Source organism: Spermophilus citellus, assembly GCF_964194105.1.
Source record: "Spermophilus citellus genome assembly, chromosome: 5".
Classification (NCBI taxonomy): domain Eukaryota; kingdom Metazoa; phylum Chordata; class Mammalia; order Rodentia; family Sciuridae; genus Spermophilus; species Spermophilus citellus.
In genome coordinates this window covers 108,638,183-108,653,974 of record NC_138186.1, presented here as the reverse complement: position 1 = coordinate 108,653,974, position 15,792 = coordinate 108,638,183, and the positions used below count along the sequence as shown (strand labels likewise).

At 35.7% G+C, this 15,792-nt stretch overlaps 1 protein-coding gene across 4 annotated transcripts in view; it reads left to right on the top strand.

Moving 5' to 3' along the window:
• SIM1 (SIM bHLH transcription factor 1) overlaps positions 1-15,445 on the top strand; it is a 90,624-nt gene extending 75,179 nt beyond the window's left edge. For all 4 annotated transcript variants that reach the window (XM_081295843.1, XM_081295841.1, XM_081295842.1 and 1 more), the window contains 2 exons: positions 8,780-9,179; positions 11,533-15,445. In XM_081295843.1, coding sequence (XP_081151969.1) covers positions 8,780-9,179; positions 11,533-12,263 — 1,131 coding nt within the window. In that variant the 3' untranslated portion in view covers positions 12,264-15,445. The remainder of the gene's footprint in view (positions 1-8,779; positions 9,180-11,532) is intronic.
• Positions 15,446-15,792: the final 347 nt, after the last annotated feature.

Sequence of the window (15,792 nt, the reverse complement as noted above, 5' to 3'; positions counted from 1 at the left end):
TATTTTAAACTAATCTTAGAGTCTAGATGTAAGATTTCTCTAGTAATATCCATTATAGCATTTGTTGTTTCCCTTCCAGAACAAGATCCAGTCCAGGAGTTTGTATTGCATCTAGTTGTCATGTCTTTTTAGTCATTAATCTGAAGCCTTCTTTATCTTTCCTACTTCTTTCTCATGTTCTTGGCATTTTTTTTTTGAAGAACAGAGGAGCCCAGTTATTTTCTGGATTATTTTTGGACTTGAATTTGTGTGCTTCTTCCTCTTGGTTAGATTGTGATTGTACATCATTTGCTGGCATACTTCATAGGTAGGATTGTGTTGTCAGACATCCAGATGGGCATGATGTTCCTCTATTCTGAGTTGGATGGAGAGGTTAATTTTGATTACCTGCTCAAGGTGTCATCTGGTTTCTCTATGGTATAATTGCTATTCTTTTCTTTTCAATTAACAAAGCAATCTGTGGGGGAGCCTTTTTAAGTCCACAAAAATAGCCTATTCTTCATCAAAATTTCCTCCTTAGAATTATCATCTGTGATCATTGTTCCCCACCCCCATCTCCCCGCAAAAAAAAAAAAAAAAAGTTTGTTGGAATGAATACAAAACGATTTTCAAACTCAACTACTCCCTCTACACTTATCAGTTGGCACTCTTCTGTAAGGAAGGTTCCTCTTTCTCCCCTTATTTATTACTATGGACTCCTGGATTCTTATTTTGTTTAGCAGATTAAAATTCACTCATTACTGTCCACTCATTACTGTCTTTATTTACTTTTGCTTAAGTTTTCCATGTTTGATCAGTGGGAATTCCTTCAAGCTGGCTCCCCTGTCTTTTTGACATACCCCCATCATTTAGTTTTTTTGACCACTTTCCTATTTTTTGGTTCCCCAAGATGTTGCAGGTTCACATTGTACCTTCTCTGCCCTAGTTATTTCTCCAAGGAACCTTGGTTCCTTTTAGTGGAGAATGGCATCTATAACCCAAGAGTTGCATATTAATTGTGCTTATATTACTGTCATGCCATTGTTATAGGCCCTTTCAGCAGACAGAGATGAGAAATATATGTCCCTTCTGTATCCTTTTGTCCCTCTACCCCTTTTTGGTAACCAATATGATTGTTATCTGGCTTGTCCTTCTTGTGGTTCTTTTGAAAAAGCTAGAAGATACATGTATATTTACTTTTCTTGTTTTTTCTTGTATGAATGCAGCATATTTTAAACATATGCACATACACTTAATTTCCTCTCATGTGTATGTATTCCTATTTAAAAAAAACCTGCCTACTAACCCATTCAGTATATATATCGTTGCTAAGTTTATTCAACTAATCTCTTGCATTTGAACATTTGAGTGATTTTTAATATTTTGTAATTACAAATGTTGCTATAATGAATATTCTTATATACAATTATTTTCTAATATTGGAGATATATTTTTAACTTCTTAGAAGTGGGAAAGTTCTTGGCCAAATGGTAAAAACTGGTTTTGTTAGTTATTGTAAAATTCCATTAACATATGGGAATACTTGTTTTCTCACACCAAACGACTTGTTGTCGAGCTTTTGAATTTTTGCTAATCTGATGGGTAAGTGTTGTTTTACTTATTAAGTAATTAAATATCTTTTCATATGTTTTGGGGCTAATTTTATATTTCTTGTGAATTTCTTTGAACATTTTTCATGATTTTTTTTTCTTTTCAAGATTTTTGAATTGAGAATTGAATTTATTCTTATTCTTTTAGTTTAATTGATTTAGATGTTTAAAACTATATACGTCCTCAGTCTGAATATCATGTTTTCACTATCTTTACCCAAAAAATTCTGTAATTTAATTTATGTAATTCATATTTGTGTTTGCTTTTTTTTCCTCCAGAGTTATCTAATGGTTATTTTTTAAATTTTCAGGTGGAAGAGAGTTTTAAATTTTTGTTTTTAATTTTCATTTTTAATTCATTGATATTAGAAAGTGTCACTTCTGATATTTCTATTTCATGAAATTCACTAAGGTTTTCTCTGTGACCTAACATTTAGTGTGTGTGTGTGTGTGTGTGTGTGTGTGTGTGTGTATATATGTATATATATATATATATATATATATATATATATATATATATATATATATACCGTTTTCTTTTTTTTTGTTATCAGTATGTAAAGCTTGACACAGAGCCATAAAATTTAACTTAAAATTTTTAAGTCTTCCATAGTCTTTTTTTTATAACTTAAACTCACTTTACTTGGCTTATACTGAGGATGGTGTGTGAGTCTGATGTGATTGTCTCTCTCCATTTCTTCTTCCATCTCCTATGGTTTCTGTTTTATGGAGATGGTATTCCTATGTTATTTGGTGCACTGATAGTTATAACAGACTTTCATAGTGAATTGTGGCTTTTAGCAAAAAATATTATACAGCCTTAGAAATGAAGGAAATTTTGACACATACTGCAACATGGGTGGACCTCAAGGATATTATGCTAAGTGAAATAAGTCAGTCACAAAGATAAGTAGTGTGTGTTTGCACCTACATGAGATACCAAGAATAGTCAAATTTGTAGAGATAGAAAGTAGAATGTGGTTGACAGAGACTGAAGAGAGGGGAATTAGGAGTTACTGTTTAATGGGTATGGAGTTCAGTTTTTTAAAATACGAATGGTGTAATGGTTGCACAGAATTGTGAGTGTATTTAATGCCATTGAACTGTACACTGAAAAGTGGGTAATATGGTAAATTTTATTCATTTAAAAATATATTTTTTAAATAAAAAACAAAGACCTGGAATTGACAGGGTGGGGAGCTATCATTGATATTCATATCAGGTTTTGGTATGAATACAGTTTTCATTTCTTTGGGATAAATGCTCAGGGTTGCGTATGGTAATTGTACATTTAGGTTTTAAGAGGCTGAACAACTGTCCACAGTGGTCATGCCATTTAAATGTTCCTACCAGCATTGTATGAATTATCTAGTTTCCCTGCATCTTGGCCAGCATTTGGTATTGTCACTACTTTTTATATATTAGCCAACCTTGTAGGTGTGTTGTGATCTTTTATTGTGGCTTTAATTTGCATCTGCCTAGTCACAAGGTTCTTGAACATCTTTTCATGTGATTATTACCATCTGTATATTCTCTCTGGTAAATGCTGCTTCATATATCTTACCTTTTAAAAAATTTTTGAGTTTAGGGAGCTATTTATATATTCTAGATATTTAGTTCTTTGTTGAATATGTGATTTGTGTTTTCTTCCTGTCTGTAGCTTATTTTTTCATCCTCTGAACCAGGTCTTTTGCAAAGCAAAAAATGTTTAATTTCAATCAAGTTCAATTTGTCTATACTTTTCCTATTATGGATTATGTTTTTGTTGTCAAGTCTCACAACTATTTACCTAGCCTTAAATCTTGAAAATTTCCCTGTTATTTTCTAAAAATATTTATATTATGCTTTATATTTAGGTCTGTGATCCTTTTGAGTTATTTTAAAATAAACACTAGTGTTGAAAAGCCTAAATTTTCTTCATTGAATTGTCAAAAATAGGTGAGGAATATTTGTGTGGGCCTCTATTCCAGCTTCTGTATTCTGTTCTGTTGATCTGTTATGTTTCTCCATGAATAGCACATGGTCTTCATTATAGTAGCTATATAGTAAGTTTTGAAGTTGAGTGGACAGATTCTCTTTCTTCATTCTTCTTTTATAAATAGTATTAACAATTCTAATTCCTTTGCCTTCTATGTAAATGTTGTGCTTATATCAAAATATTTTCAAATCTCCTCTTAACCTCTTTCTCATCCTTTTAATTTCTATAATTTTTATTCTCTTAGAAGTTTTCCAGTCTTTCTTCAATTTTTCTTATTTAAAAACTTTCATTTATATCTGTTCTCTTTTTCATGACTTGTAATTTACTCTTCACTTATTTTCTTTGTTTGAGCTTGGTCAGTTTTGTTGCATGTGCTTTTCTGTTTTTTTTTTTTTTTTTTTTTTTTTGAGGTGGTAGGGTTTTGTATGCTTTGGTTTGTTTTTCAGTGTAAAGAATCAAACCAGAGCAAGTGCCCTGTGGTGGGTTTTTTGGGTCCACTGTTTAGTTTTTAAAATTTCTGATTCCAGATTCCAGGCATGTGTATATATGTGTTTATGTGCATGTGTATATCTCCAAATGCTTGTTGAGGGCATTTAATTCAATTTCAAGTGTTGTCTTACAGTTTTCTTTTTCACAGTTAGCTATTTTATGAGGACTTTTATTAGCTGAGGTGGTTTTTTAAAAATATTTTTTAGTTGTAGATGGACACAATACCTTTATTTTATTTATTTATTTTTATGTGGTGGTGAGAATCGAAGCACATGGCCTCACATGTGCTAGGCAAGCACTCTGCCACTGAGCTACAGCCCCAGCCCTAGTTGAGGTGATTGCATTTCTATTGTCTTGTTTTCCTATTTTAGGGGTTTTATATTTAGTTTTTAAAATTTTTTATTTGTTCTTCTTAGATATACATGACAGTATATTTTGACACACTATACATATATGTAGTGTAACTCCCATTCTGTGGTTGTACATGGTGTGGAGTTACACTGCTCATGTATTCATACATGAACAGAGGCATTTGATTCATTCTACTGTCTCGTACAGGGTTTTATGTGAAGTTTAATTTCTCCCCTATTCTTTGGCATTTCATGGACTGTGATGCTATTTCAAGAACACTCTTGGGGCTGGGATTGTAGCTCCGTGGTAAAGCGCTTGCCTAGCACGAGTGAGGCTCTGGATTTGATCCTCAGCACAACATAAAAAGAAATAAATAAAGGCATTGTGTCCATCTACATCGAAAAAAAAATTAAAAAAAGAACATTTTTTTCCTGTCAGTTTGTCACATACATAATTTTTTTTGAATGGATGATGGTGTGGTGGGAGGGGGAAGGTAAAAGACTAGGATTAACCTGTCCTGTACTTTACTTTTTTCATGTCTATTGAATCTTTACCTCTCCCTCTTCCTTCTTTCCTTTCACTTCTGTCCCTGAAGAACAAATTTATTAGACTCACATGGAGATGACATTTTTTAATGGCTAACACTTTGGATTTTGTTTTGAGACCCTTTTGAGACCCTTTCCTGTGGCCAGTGCTGTGAACCACCAAATACTGACATATTCATATTCTGGCATTCAATGTACTTTTTTTTCTTAGAGTGATTTGTCTACTTTTGTGTATGTCCTAAGCTCTTTTTTTTTCCTCTTCTAGAGTCTGTTAAACCTTCCCTCACTCTACATCCAAAGGTTCATAGTAATTAATTTTGGACTTTTAATTTTTTAATTTATAAGAAATTTGAAGTTTGTTATATTTTCTGACTTCTAGTCATGCTGATAGTTTGGGTCCTGTGGCTTAGTCTGTGCTTCTTAATCATCTTAATGATGACCTTAAAGATTTTGAAAGAAGCCAGGTGTGGTGGCTCATGCCGGTACTACCAGAGGCTCAGGAGGCTGAGGCAGGAGGATGGCAAATTCAAGCCAGCCTCAGCAACTTAGCAAGCACTTATCCCAAGATAAAAAATAAAAAGGGCTGTGAGTGTTTTTCAGTGGTTAAGCACCCTTGGGTTCAATCCCAAGTGTCCCCCCCCTCCACAAAAATATTATTTTTAAAGGAAAATGTATGAACAAATTCAGATTCAAATGACTGTTATCATCCTTCATACTCAGAATTATGAGTATCCTTCATACTCTTGAAAGTAATACTTTATTGACCAAACATATCATGTAACTCCTAATAAACTGTGTCATAATAGGATACTTGGGGGTAAATTGTCAATATAATAAAATTATCACTTACATCATAGATTTCTTATAACCAAGACTATAAAAATTCTCTGACTTAAGTTATAGTTCTCAATAATGATCTTTAAATAAGTGAAATAGAGGGACAGACATAGAAATCATGATTCAACACTGGAAAAAATAATTATTGTGTCAAATAGAACATTAGAGCTAAAAAAAAGTTAGAGAAAGTCTAATTTAACCTAATATATCATTTTATAGACAAGGTTAAGAAGGATGAAGCGATTTGCCCAAGGCTACTCTGGAAGTTATGCTAGGGGCAGACCTGGAAACAAATTCTCATGGCTACCTGTCTAGTACCTCTTCCCTTAAATGGCCCTAACTTTGGTTCAGTTCTTCATGGGTTAGTATCATCATAATCTTTTTCCTGTTCAAAGAAACTAAATCACTTACCTAAGAGCTTGAATGTAGTAAATGGCATCAGTAGACTTGAGGCTGACTGGGACTGTTCTTACGTGGCATTCATTCTTTACTCTGCACTCTCTGTATATATATTGGCTGTCTTCCTCTCTTTTCTCCAACATTTAATGAACACCTGAAATGTTTCAGTCCAAATAATGGGGTTAAAGAGTTTTCAACAAGTTTACACCTAATACAGTTCATTTTAAAGGGATAAATGTGGATCAGAATTTTGATGGTGTGTCCTGGTGCAAATTCACAATTTTCCTAAAAAAAAGAATTGACTGCTAGGCTTTTCCCCTGTAGCTTCAAAGCAATGTGAGGTCTTATCTAACGGAACCACCCAACTTCTGCCTGCTTGAATATCTCAGGGCAGTGTACTTCCCGTAGTTTCTGGGCTATTGACAAGAGGCTTATCCTTCAAATTCTCCTTTGGGTACTCTTGAAATGTGTACCTCATGTATGCCAAGGTTGCCTTATGTTGAATTTTCTTTGTGAGTGAAGGACAGAATGTTCTCCTTTGCTGCGCCAATAGCACTTTCCCATATACACTCAGGGAAAGCTTTTTCCCCTCTCAAAAGGGCTCAAAAGTCTTGACTAGAGTGCTTCAGAAATAGGCCTGGTTTATACTTTTATAAAAACAAGCAGAGCCTGGACAACTCCTTGCTTGGAATAGCTCTGAAGGTTGAGTTTCTCTGAGGTAAGCAGATGAGTGGAGTTACCAAAGGACATATGTATAGCATTTGGATCCCCACTTAGTGAGGCCAGAGGTGCCATCTTTTGCTTCTGTGAAAGTGAAGGTGGCATCTTGCAGAAAGAGGCTGGTTTTCACTGGGAAAAAAGGCTGATAGTATGTGGAAGGTATGATACAGGGAACTAAAACTCAAGAAGCTTCAGTTAAAAATGGTAATGAGGAAATATTTAACCTGGAATTTGTATAGCATTCTGTCCTGAGCATGCTATATTCATTAGTATGCTTTGGAATATTCCAAGAAGAACCTGTGTATCTCATGTTTCTAGCCCTAAGAGCTCTCAGCTGAGTTGCCTATTCCCGTTGAGGTGGGAAGAGTCAGAGTTCTTCCTCTGCTCACTTTCTATTAGTAGGAAGTGAAGAGTTTGCCTTATACTTCCTCAGCATACTGAAACTTGTTCAATTAGCATGTAATGAGGGCAGAACCGTGTAGCGTATGGCTTTTCCCTCTCCCCACACAATGCCACATACATCCATACCTCTTTCTTCTAGGTTAAGAAAATGTATAATGGACTTATATTTTGGTTCCAGGGACTATAAAGCTTCCAGCCCCATAACTATATGTCTCTTTAATATTGGATCCTGTTTTCCTCTCCTTTTTCTTCAACAGTGCTTTATCTCAAGTGTAAAATTGAGGTTTGGAGTGTAGGCTTTGAGACCAGCTAGACCAGGGGGTGGCTGTGGCATCTTATTAAAATTCTCAGAGATGTAGTTTCCTCATATACTAAATAGAGATAATTAATAGCTCTATTAGAGTGGTTAGGAGGATTAAATGGTGTGATGCACATGGAATGATCAGCATATTACCAGGCACAGTAAGCTCTCAATAAATGGCATCTATTATTATCACAGCTGGAGAGCTCTAAGTCGTGCCTAGAATCGTGTTTGGCATTAGAAAACCAAACATTGGAAGGAATTATATTACCAATTTTATTGGTTCACGAAGGCCTTCAAATGGAGCATACTTCCTAGGGAGATCTGGAGGGCATTTTACCTTTTCTTTGAACACCTCCAGATAATTTAGTAGTAGGTGGGCTGTGTATTTTCAATAAGGACAATGGAACCCATAGCTTGTTTTCTTATTTTGATGATCCTTAGGTATTGGAGTTTCACTTTAGAAAGAAACATATCCTAGTGAATAAACCCAGTTTATATGGGACAAGACTTTTCAAAAGTTATATTGTAATTAAATTAGGTAAGCATTAACTCCTCTACCATGTACCCTGCAAAGTATTCAGAGTGAACAGTCTAGTATGAAGACTAAGATTCAGCACGTTGGTGCTTTGAACTTTAATTTTGTTTTTTTCCTGATTAAGAAATGTAGAAAAGTGAAGAGTAACAATATATGGAGGCTTCTTGGGATTTTTTTTTTCTTTTTTGGTGGCAGTGCTATTTGGATAGTGATGAAGAACTTGGGTTTGTATTTTGATTCTGTTACCTGCTAACCCGGGGGCTTTGGGCAAATCATTTTCCCTCTTTGAATCTTAGCTCCTCTATGTATATATAGCGAGGTGCTGATACTGCCATTAAAGTGTTACCAGAACTACCTGAGATTATTCACTTGAAGCACTTCGGGCAGTACCTAGGAAGGACTTCAGTCGCTGTTTGCTATTATTTTTATGTCCTTTCAGCAGGCAGAAGGATTTTCTATGAAGGCATCACTTCACTAATCAAGAGATGCCAAGTTAGTGGTGCCCAGCAGCGGTGCTAGTGACTCAGGCCAATAAGATCTTAGGGGTGTTTGCAGAAACAAAGACTGTTTTTGTTTGTTTGTTAAACGACTTTATTTTTGAAATGGCTCTTCTCCACTTCTCGGTTTCAGTATTCGGGATTTCACACCGAAAGATCGGAATCCGACCACGACAGCCAATGGGGCGGCAGTCCCCTGACCGACACAGCCTCCCCGCAGCTCCTGGACCCGGACCGGCCCGGCTCGCAGCACGACGCGTCCTGCGCCTACAGGCAGTTCTCGGACCGCAGCGCTCTCTGCTACGGCTTCGCGCTCGACCACTCCAGGCTGGTAGAGGAGAGGCATTTCCATACCCAGGCCTGCGAGGGAGGCCGGTGTGAGGCAGGCAGGTACTTCCTGGGAACGCCGCAGGCTGGGAGGGAGCCCTGGTGGGGCTCTCGCGCAGCCCTGCCCCTGACCAAGGCCTCCCCGGAGAGCAGAGAAGCCTATGAGAACAGCATGCCTCACATCGCTTCGGTCCACAGGATCCACGGTAAGAGCAGTGGGAAGGACTTCCCAGTCTAGCATGAGGCTCCAGGGCAGATTTATAGATGTTAGGTGTGACACTGGAGTGACCCACCCAAATATTTTCTCTTTTGATTGCCATGTCAGAAACTCACATGAGTGAGGTTTAAAACCAATTTCGCTCAGTTAAGTGTATTAATTTTGGTAATGTTTGAAGCCTATATTTATGACTCGTGGGAAAAAATGATTTCCATTTTAAAAACCATACAGTATAGAATTCAAGTTAAAGGGAGTTATTGAGCATATTGAATTTGTAGTATGTATACATGTCAATTTCTCAAGTATTATTTTCCTCTGATTCCCTATGTTTCAAAAGTGGACTTCAGTAGTCCATAGGCTCATTCAGTTTGAGCAATGTTTTTCAATGAGGGCACTATTGATAGCTGGAGAGACCAATCTTTGTTTTATGAACTATCATTCATATAGCTGTTCATCTTTGTTGGACATTAAGTGCCAGTAACTGCCCAAACTTCTCCCTTCATTATGACAACCACAGTGCCGCTTTTGATTAAGGATGGAGTGCCAGATAGAAACTACTGAGATTTTCATCTTTGGATTATTATATAGCTTTATGAACACACGGAGTTGGGCATTTTAGTTAAAGCTTTGATTGTTGGTAATGCTTTTCTGTGTTAATTGCAAAGTTTATTAGTTAAGCATAGCTTACTCTGTCCATTCCAAGTTTGGTTCCAGGAAGATCTTTGAAGAGGTTGGCCAGGAATGGTGGAACATACCTATAATCCCAGATACTCAGGAGACTGATACAGGAGAATCACAAGTTTGAGGCCAGCCTCATTAATTTAAGAGACCCTAAGAAGCTTAGGGAGACCTGTCTCAAAAAATAAAAAGGGCTGGGGATGTGGCTTTGGTGGTTCAGTGATAAAGTGCCCCTGGGTTCAATCCCCAGTACAAACAAAATAAAAAACACCCAACAAAGCCCTATTTAATTAAGTCATTGACATTAGGATTGATCTGAAGGCTCTGATATTACTCTTTTTGTCCTTAGGATGAGAAATGTACTAGACAATGTTGTCCCCATCCATAAAGTCTGTCAGATACCACAAGGCACTGAAGGCCCTCTATGAGTTATTTTGATTTGTTTCTATTCTTGCTTTTTTATTTTTCTGCTTTTACTTTGAGTAAACAACTTGTACTGAACCAAGGAACGTTTTGGTAGTCTGGTAATGGAAACCCAGGACAAAGAGCAATTGCTTGTTAAAGAAAGGAGTGAAGTGAAAATCCTGGTTTAACCTACGTAGTCTGGAAGGAAATATTAGAAATAAAATAAGGAGAAAAGAGGGAAGGAAAGCAGTGAATAGTGTAATCTAGGGCTTCTTTGCTGTGTTTAGCAGCTTGCAGTTCTCAGATGTCCCTACCTGATTTTCTTCTTGCTTTTTATATTGTCTTTAGACATTTTTGAAAATAATTTGGTTTATGGAATTTATTTTGGAAGCACTATTCCTCCATCTTAGATCTCTGTCTTGGATTTAAAATAGGCTTTTATTAAAATTGCTAATATTTACTTATTCTTTACCTTATTCCAGAAGCAATCTAAAATTCTTGACTTTCTATATGATGACCTCTGACGCTGAGATGTTTATCCCTATGTTTGTTAAAATAGTACCTTCATGTATGATCTAGACAAGATATAGCTACATCTATGTCTACCTATGCATATATATTCATATACATATACATATGAATATACATTTTAACCTTCGGTTGTCTAAAAATGATCAGTAGGTCTTTACTGTAACTCTCCTGCAGATACATTGAGCAATATTAATTTTAATTTATTAATTAAATTAATTAAATCTTAATTTTCAATTTTCAGTGATTCATTTAGAGAATAGTTCAGCTTATGTTACTGTCCTCCTCAATCTCAATTCAAAGCATTTTTTAAGCATCAATCTAACATTGCCATTGCTCTAGAAAACAGCATAAACCAAATTCTATGTATCTTCTTTTTATTATTTGCAATTGGGAAGGTCCAATAACTTGTATAAATGAATATGAACACCACTTTACTATTTCACTAATTGTCCTTCACAATCCATGAACAAGGTTTATCTTATAAGAAAATTGTTATAAGCTTCACCTGCGCTTAAAATCTGGTGATTTTTATATGAATCCAATATACATATGAATTCCAGTACTATAAGTTGATGCTCTGGCATGTAGGCCTGTGTCTGTTTCAAATATTGTTACATATATTAAAAATGAAAGATACAAGTTTGCTTTTAATAGGAAAAGATATACACTTAATTAAAAAAATGGTGAGTTTTGAGACCACTTACTGTTTTACTTTTTCTGATTTCTAGGGCGAGGTCATTGGGATGAAGATAGTGTGGTCAGTTCTCCAGATCCTGGGTCAGCCAGTGAATCAGGTGATCGATATCGTACTGAACAGTATCAAAGCAGCCCCCACGAACCTAGCAAAATCGAAACTCTGATAAGAGCCACCCAGCAAATGATTAAAGAAGAAGAGAACAGATTGCAGCTACGGAAAGCACCCCCTGACCAATTGGCTTCCATTAATGGAGCTGGGAAAAAACACTCTCTCTGTTTTGCAAACTATCAACAGCCCCCACCGACAGGCGAAGTTTGTCATGGCTCTGCTCTTTCTAATACTTCACCATGTGACCACCTCCAACAGAGAGAGGGAAAGATGCTGAGCCCCCATGAAAATGACTATGACAACAGTCCCACTGCACTGTCTCGGATAAGTAGTCCCAATTCTGATCGCATTTCGAAATCCAGTTTGATCCTAGCTAAAGACTATCTACATTCGGATATGTCTCCTCATCAGACAGCAGGAGACCATCCTGCTGTCTCTCCAAACTGCTTTGGCTCTCACCGCCAGTATTTTGATAAGCATGCATACACATTAACTGGATATGCCCTGGAGCACTTATATGACAGTGAAACCATTAGAAACTATTCCTTGGGCTGTAATGGCTCACACTTTGATGTAACTTCCCATCTAAGGATGCAGCCCGATCCAGCACAAGGACACAAGGGAACATCTGTTATAATAACCAATGGAAGCTGATGTTTTTCTAAAATATTTTTTCTTCAAGGGTCTCTGAAGCATATTTATAGTTTAATGCCCCATTATCAGCATTTACTATGCCACAGATTGTTAGAGGATAATTTAAGTTACTGGGTATTTGACATGTGTTTCTGCAAAATCAAAGAAAACATAGCATTCAGGGTTATACACAGATAATGGAGCTGAAGTCAATACAAAAATTGCCCCTCTAGTTATTTGGGAACCAGAATTTTGAATAGAAAAATACTCATGTAAATCAAGTAAGCATATAGACCACATCAAAGGGCTGATGAATTGACAATACTGTATTGTGATGATCCAGTGAAACTCATAGCCACAGACCAACATTCACAAACTGTTGTGTCTACTTTACATGTAGAACTGGAGAATATATACCACAAATATACCAAAATGTGTACATTCCCTTAACTCTACCACATCAAGCTTCTGAAAGAAATTTTCAATGCCAAAATAACCAGAAAGAAAGAGATACATCTTGTAAACTGATTTCTTTGTGGTTTCAAACCAGTCAGCTCATTTAGTTCAGGCATAAGTTAGAGAAGTGGTTCTGTCTGTAGTGCAAGAATGAGTTTTCACCTGGTATCCATTATAAGCAATCAGGAAGTGGTGATTTTTCACCTTGCTTTTGAGTTAGACAAGGACCAGGATTGCGCTGACATAGCAGTACAGGTTTTTTCTGAGTAACGGCATTGAGATGTAGGAAGGCACATCAAAAATGTGGTGTGCTCAATTGGAAGTAGTTTAGTGAAGATGGAAAGGCCAGAGGCAGAGCAGAATGAAATTATATCTCAAAACAAACAACTTAAGGCTCAGAATAGTTAAACCACATATTTGGGGCTTGCTTATGAAACCTTGGTTGGTTTCATAAAAAATTCAAACCAATTCACCAAGAAAAAAGGCTGATAAGTGCAAAAATAACTGAGCAAGTGGTACATGACAGTGGTCTAAGTGTTTGAAAGCATTTCAAAGCACAGATGTGCCAATGTGTCAGCATGTGGAAAACCTCAGGAGAGAATCTAAGATGAAAGCTTAGGCAGATAGACAAGTGGTTAAAAGGGCCAGAAAAGTACTCTGACTAAAGGCATAGGCACAAATACTCATTTTCCTTATTATTTGTAAACAGCAAAAACAATAAACTTGCCTTCACCTCTGTGTGATGTAGAAGAAAGACCAGTGGACTAGATGCAGAGATCTCTGGGTTTGGGTTCTGAGCCCGCCTGTAACTTAATTTTGTGACCACAATTGCATTTCTCACCATGCCTGAGGCCTTGTGTCCTGGTCTGTAAGGCAGTTTCAGTGTCACATGATCCTGTGGTTCATTGAGGCAGCAGAATGGAACTTATGAAGTAGTTAATTCTCTGCTGAGAGTTTTCAGGACTGATCATTCTGGCTTTTCTGCACACATGCAGAGGCCTAGAAGCTTTGTGACTTAAGCAGGTATGTGGGCTCTCTGGTGCAGGTATAGTTACAGTTGTTTTTTTCTTAGATTCAGTCAAAATGTAGATGGTAGAAATTTATTAAAGGGAAGAAATATAGTAAGATTTTAAAAAATGCACTATTCTCTAGTATTCAAAGCAAAGTGACAGAAGTGATTAGAAAAGTTTCCTAGGTAATATTTCATAGAAGTCTCATGCATTTAACTCTTGCCAAATTCGAGGAGGGGAATATACTGAAAGAACTCATAAGTTTGAAAACAGAACATGACATTGGACACTCAGGGATTAGAACTATATTTTCATCATTTAATACAGTTATTTGGCTGTCCATTGGTTGGTGACAATCTGTATAATAATTTGAGAGACAAATACTGAGTTGTTTGTACATGAGAGAAGAGGCTACATGAAATTAGATAACTATTTCTTGGATATGACAGCAACATTGGCCAATGTAAATGAAAAAAAAAGTGTGAGAAAAGTAGTGGTTGTCATATATACTTTAAAAATGTTCAAAGTACAATAAAAGTTAAATTCATAGCTATATAAGAAAAAAATATTCAGTAATTTCGAGAAAGTTATTTTGAGAAGCCCCTGGAATAGTTAAAATGGATTATGATTAATTTGCATGTGAAATAAGGATTTAGGAATGCTAAAGGTTTTGCAGAATTCTGTAGGATACATGTTTCAAAGAAACAAATATCTGGAAAATGTGGTAGGTTTTGGAAAGGAAAATCTATACAGATGGGTTCTACTGATGGATAGATATATGGTTTATCAGATGAGTCAAGGACAGATACTGTCAGAGAAATGGCTACTTAAGAACCAAGGAAAATGAACAGATGCTAATGAAAAGATTGTCATCACAGGAATTGCAGTTGAATTTTTATATGGAGGATAATTGATTAGTGGAAGGAATAAATTATGAACTGAACAGATAGGGGGTAATCATGAGGAATTATGCTCCTTAAAATTATATGACCAATTTTTTAAAAGGAAGACAGAATTAACTAAATTACATTTTGATTGAATTTTGGGGTAGATTAGCCCAGTTTTAAATACATAACCATCTATTTAATTTCTTGAAAGATAATTTTATAGTAGCAGTTTTTTTACATTGCATATAACAACTTATAGGCTCATAGTATTATATGACTTTCATTTGTTGCAATATGGCATGATTATTATAAAATGATCCAAAGTAAGCTGACATTTTCTGACAAGGCAACTTTTTACTATTGACATGCATATGTACAAATGTGTTTGTAATCTACATTATTTTGTTCTATGTAGGAACATATTTCCCTATAAGGAAGATGTCATCTGTGTCACTTAAAAACATGGGGTGTAAAATGAATATGTTCCCCATAATGAATCAGTTAAAATTGAAATTAAATTGGCTTTAGTTTTAATCCTTGATTTCTATAACTTTGCTACAATGCTGAAAACCATGAAATTTGATTGAAATAGAGAAGGATTTTTAAAATATCATTTTGGGGAATTTATAAACATGTTCTATTCTAATTATATAGCTACAGTATGAAACAATTCATTAGGTGATGCAAAGCTTATGCTTTATAGTGACAGCAAGAATATCTTTATTGCCCATTTTACCTGTTTTTGAGCAATTAAAAAATCTCAGTAACCAAAGAGATAAATGAGTATTTCCCCAATCTTTCTTGGGGGAAAATTCTGTTAAAATTATCGTTGAGAATATATGATGTGTTATTTTTGTTTTTTTTTTCCTTTTTTTAAATTGATTATTTAAAGCATTACATAGCTCATGATATATCATCTTTCATACATTTGACTCAAATTGTGTTTTGAACTCCCATTTTCACCCCAATGATGTGTTATTTTTGGATGCATAAGATTAAGGTCACAGCCTCTATAGGTCAGACATTAGATATGCTTCAGCTCCAAGAGTCTTTTTGATGTAATGTGTTGAATCTAATGTTCTAGATTTTCTAATTGCCTGATACAAGATGATGTAATAGTGCTGATGTGACATTCAAAATGAGACAGGATGCAATAAATGATTTGCCTTCAGCATTTATACAGAAAAACCACTTACT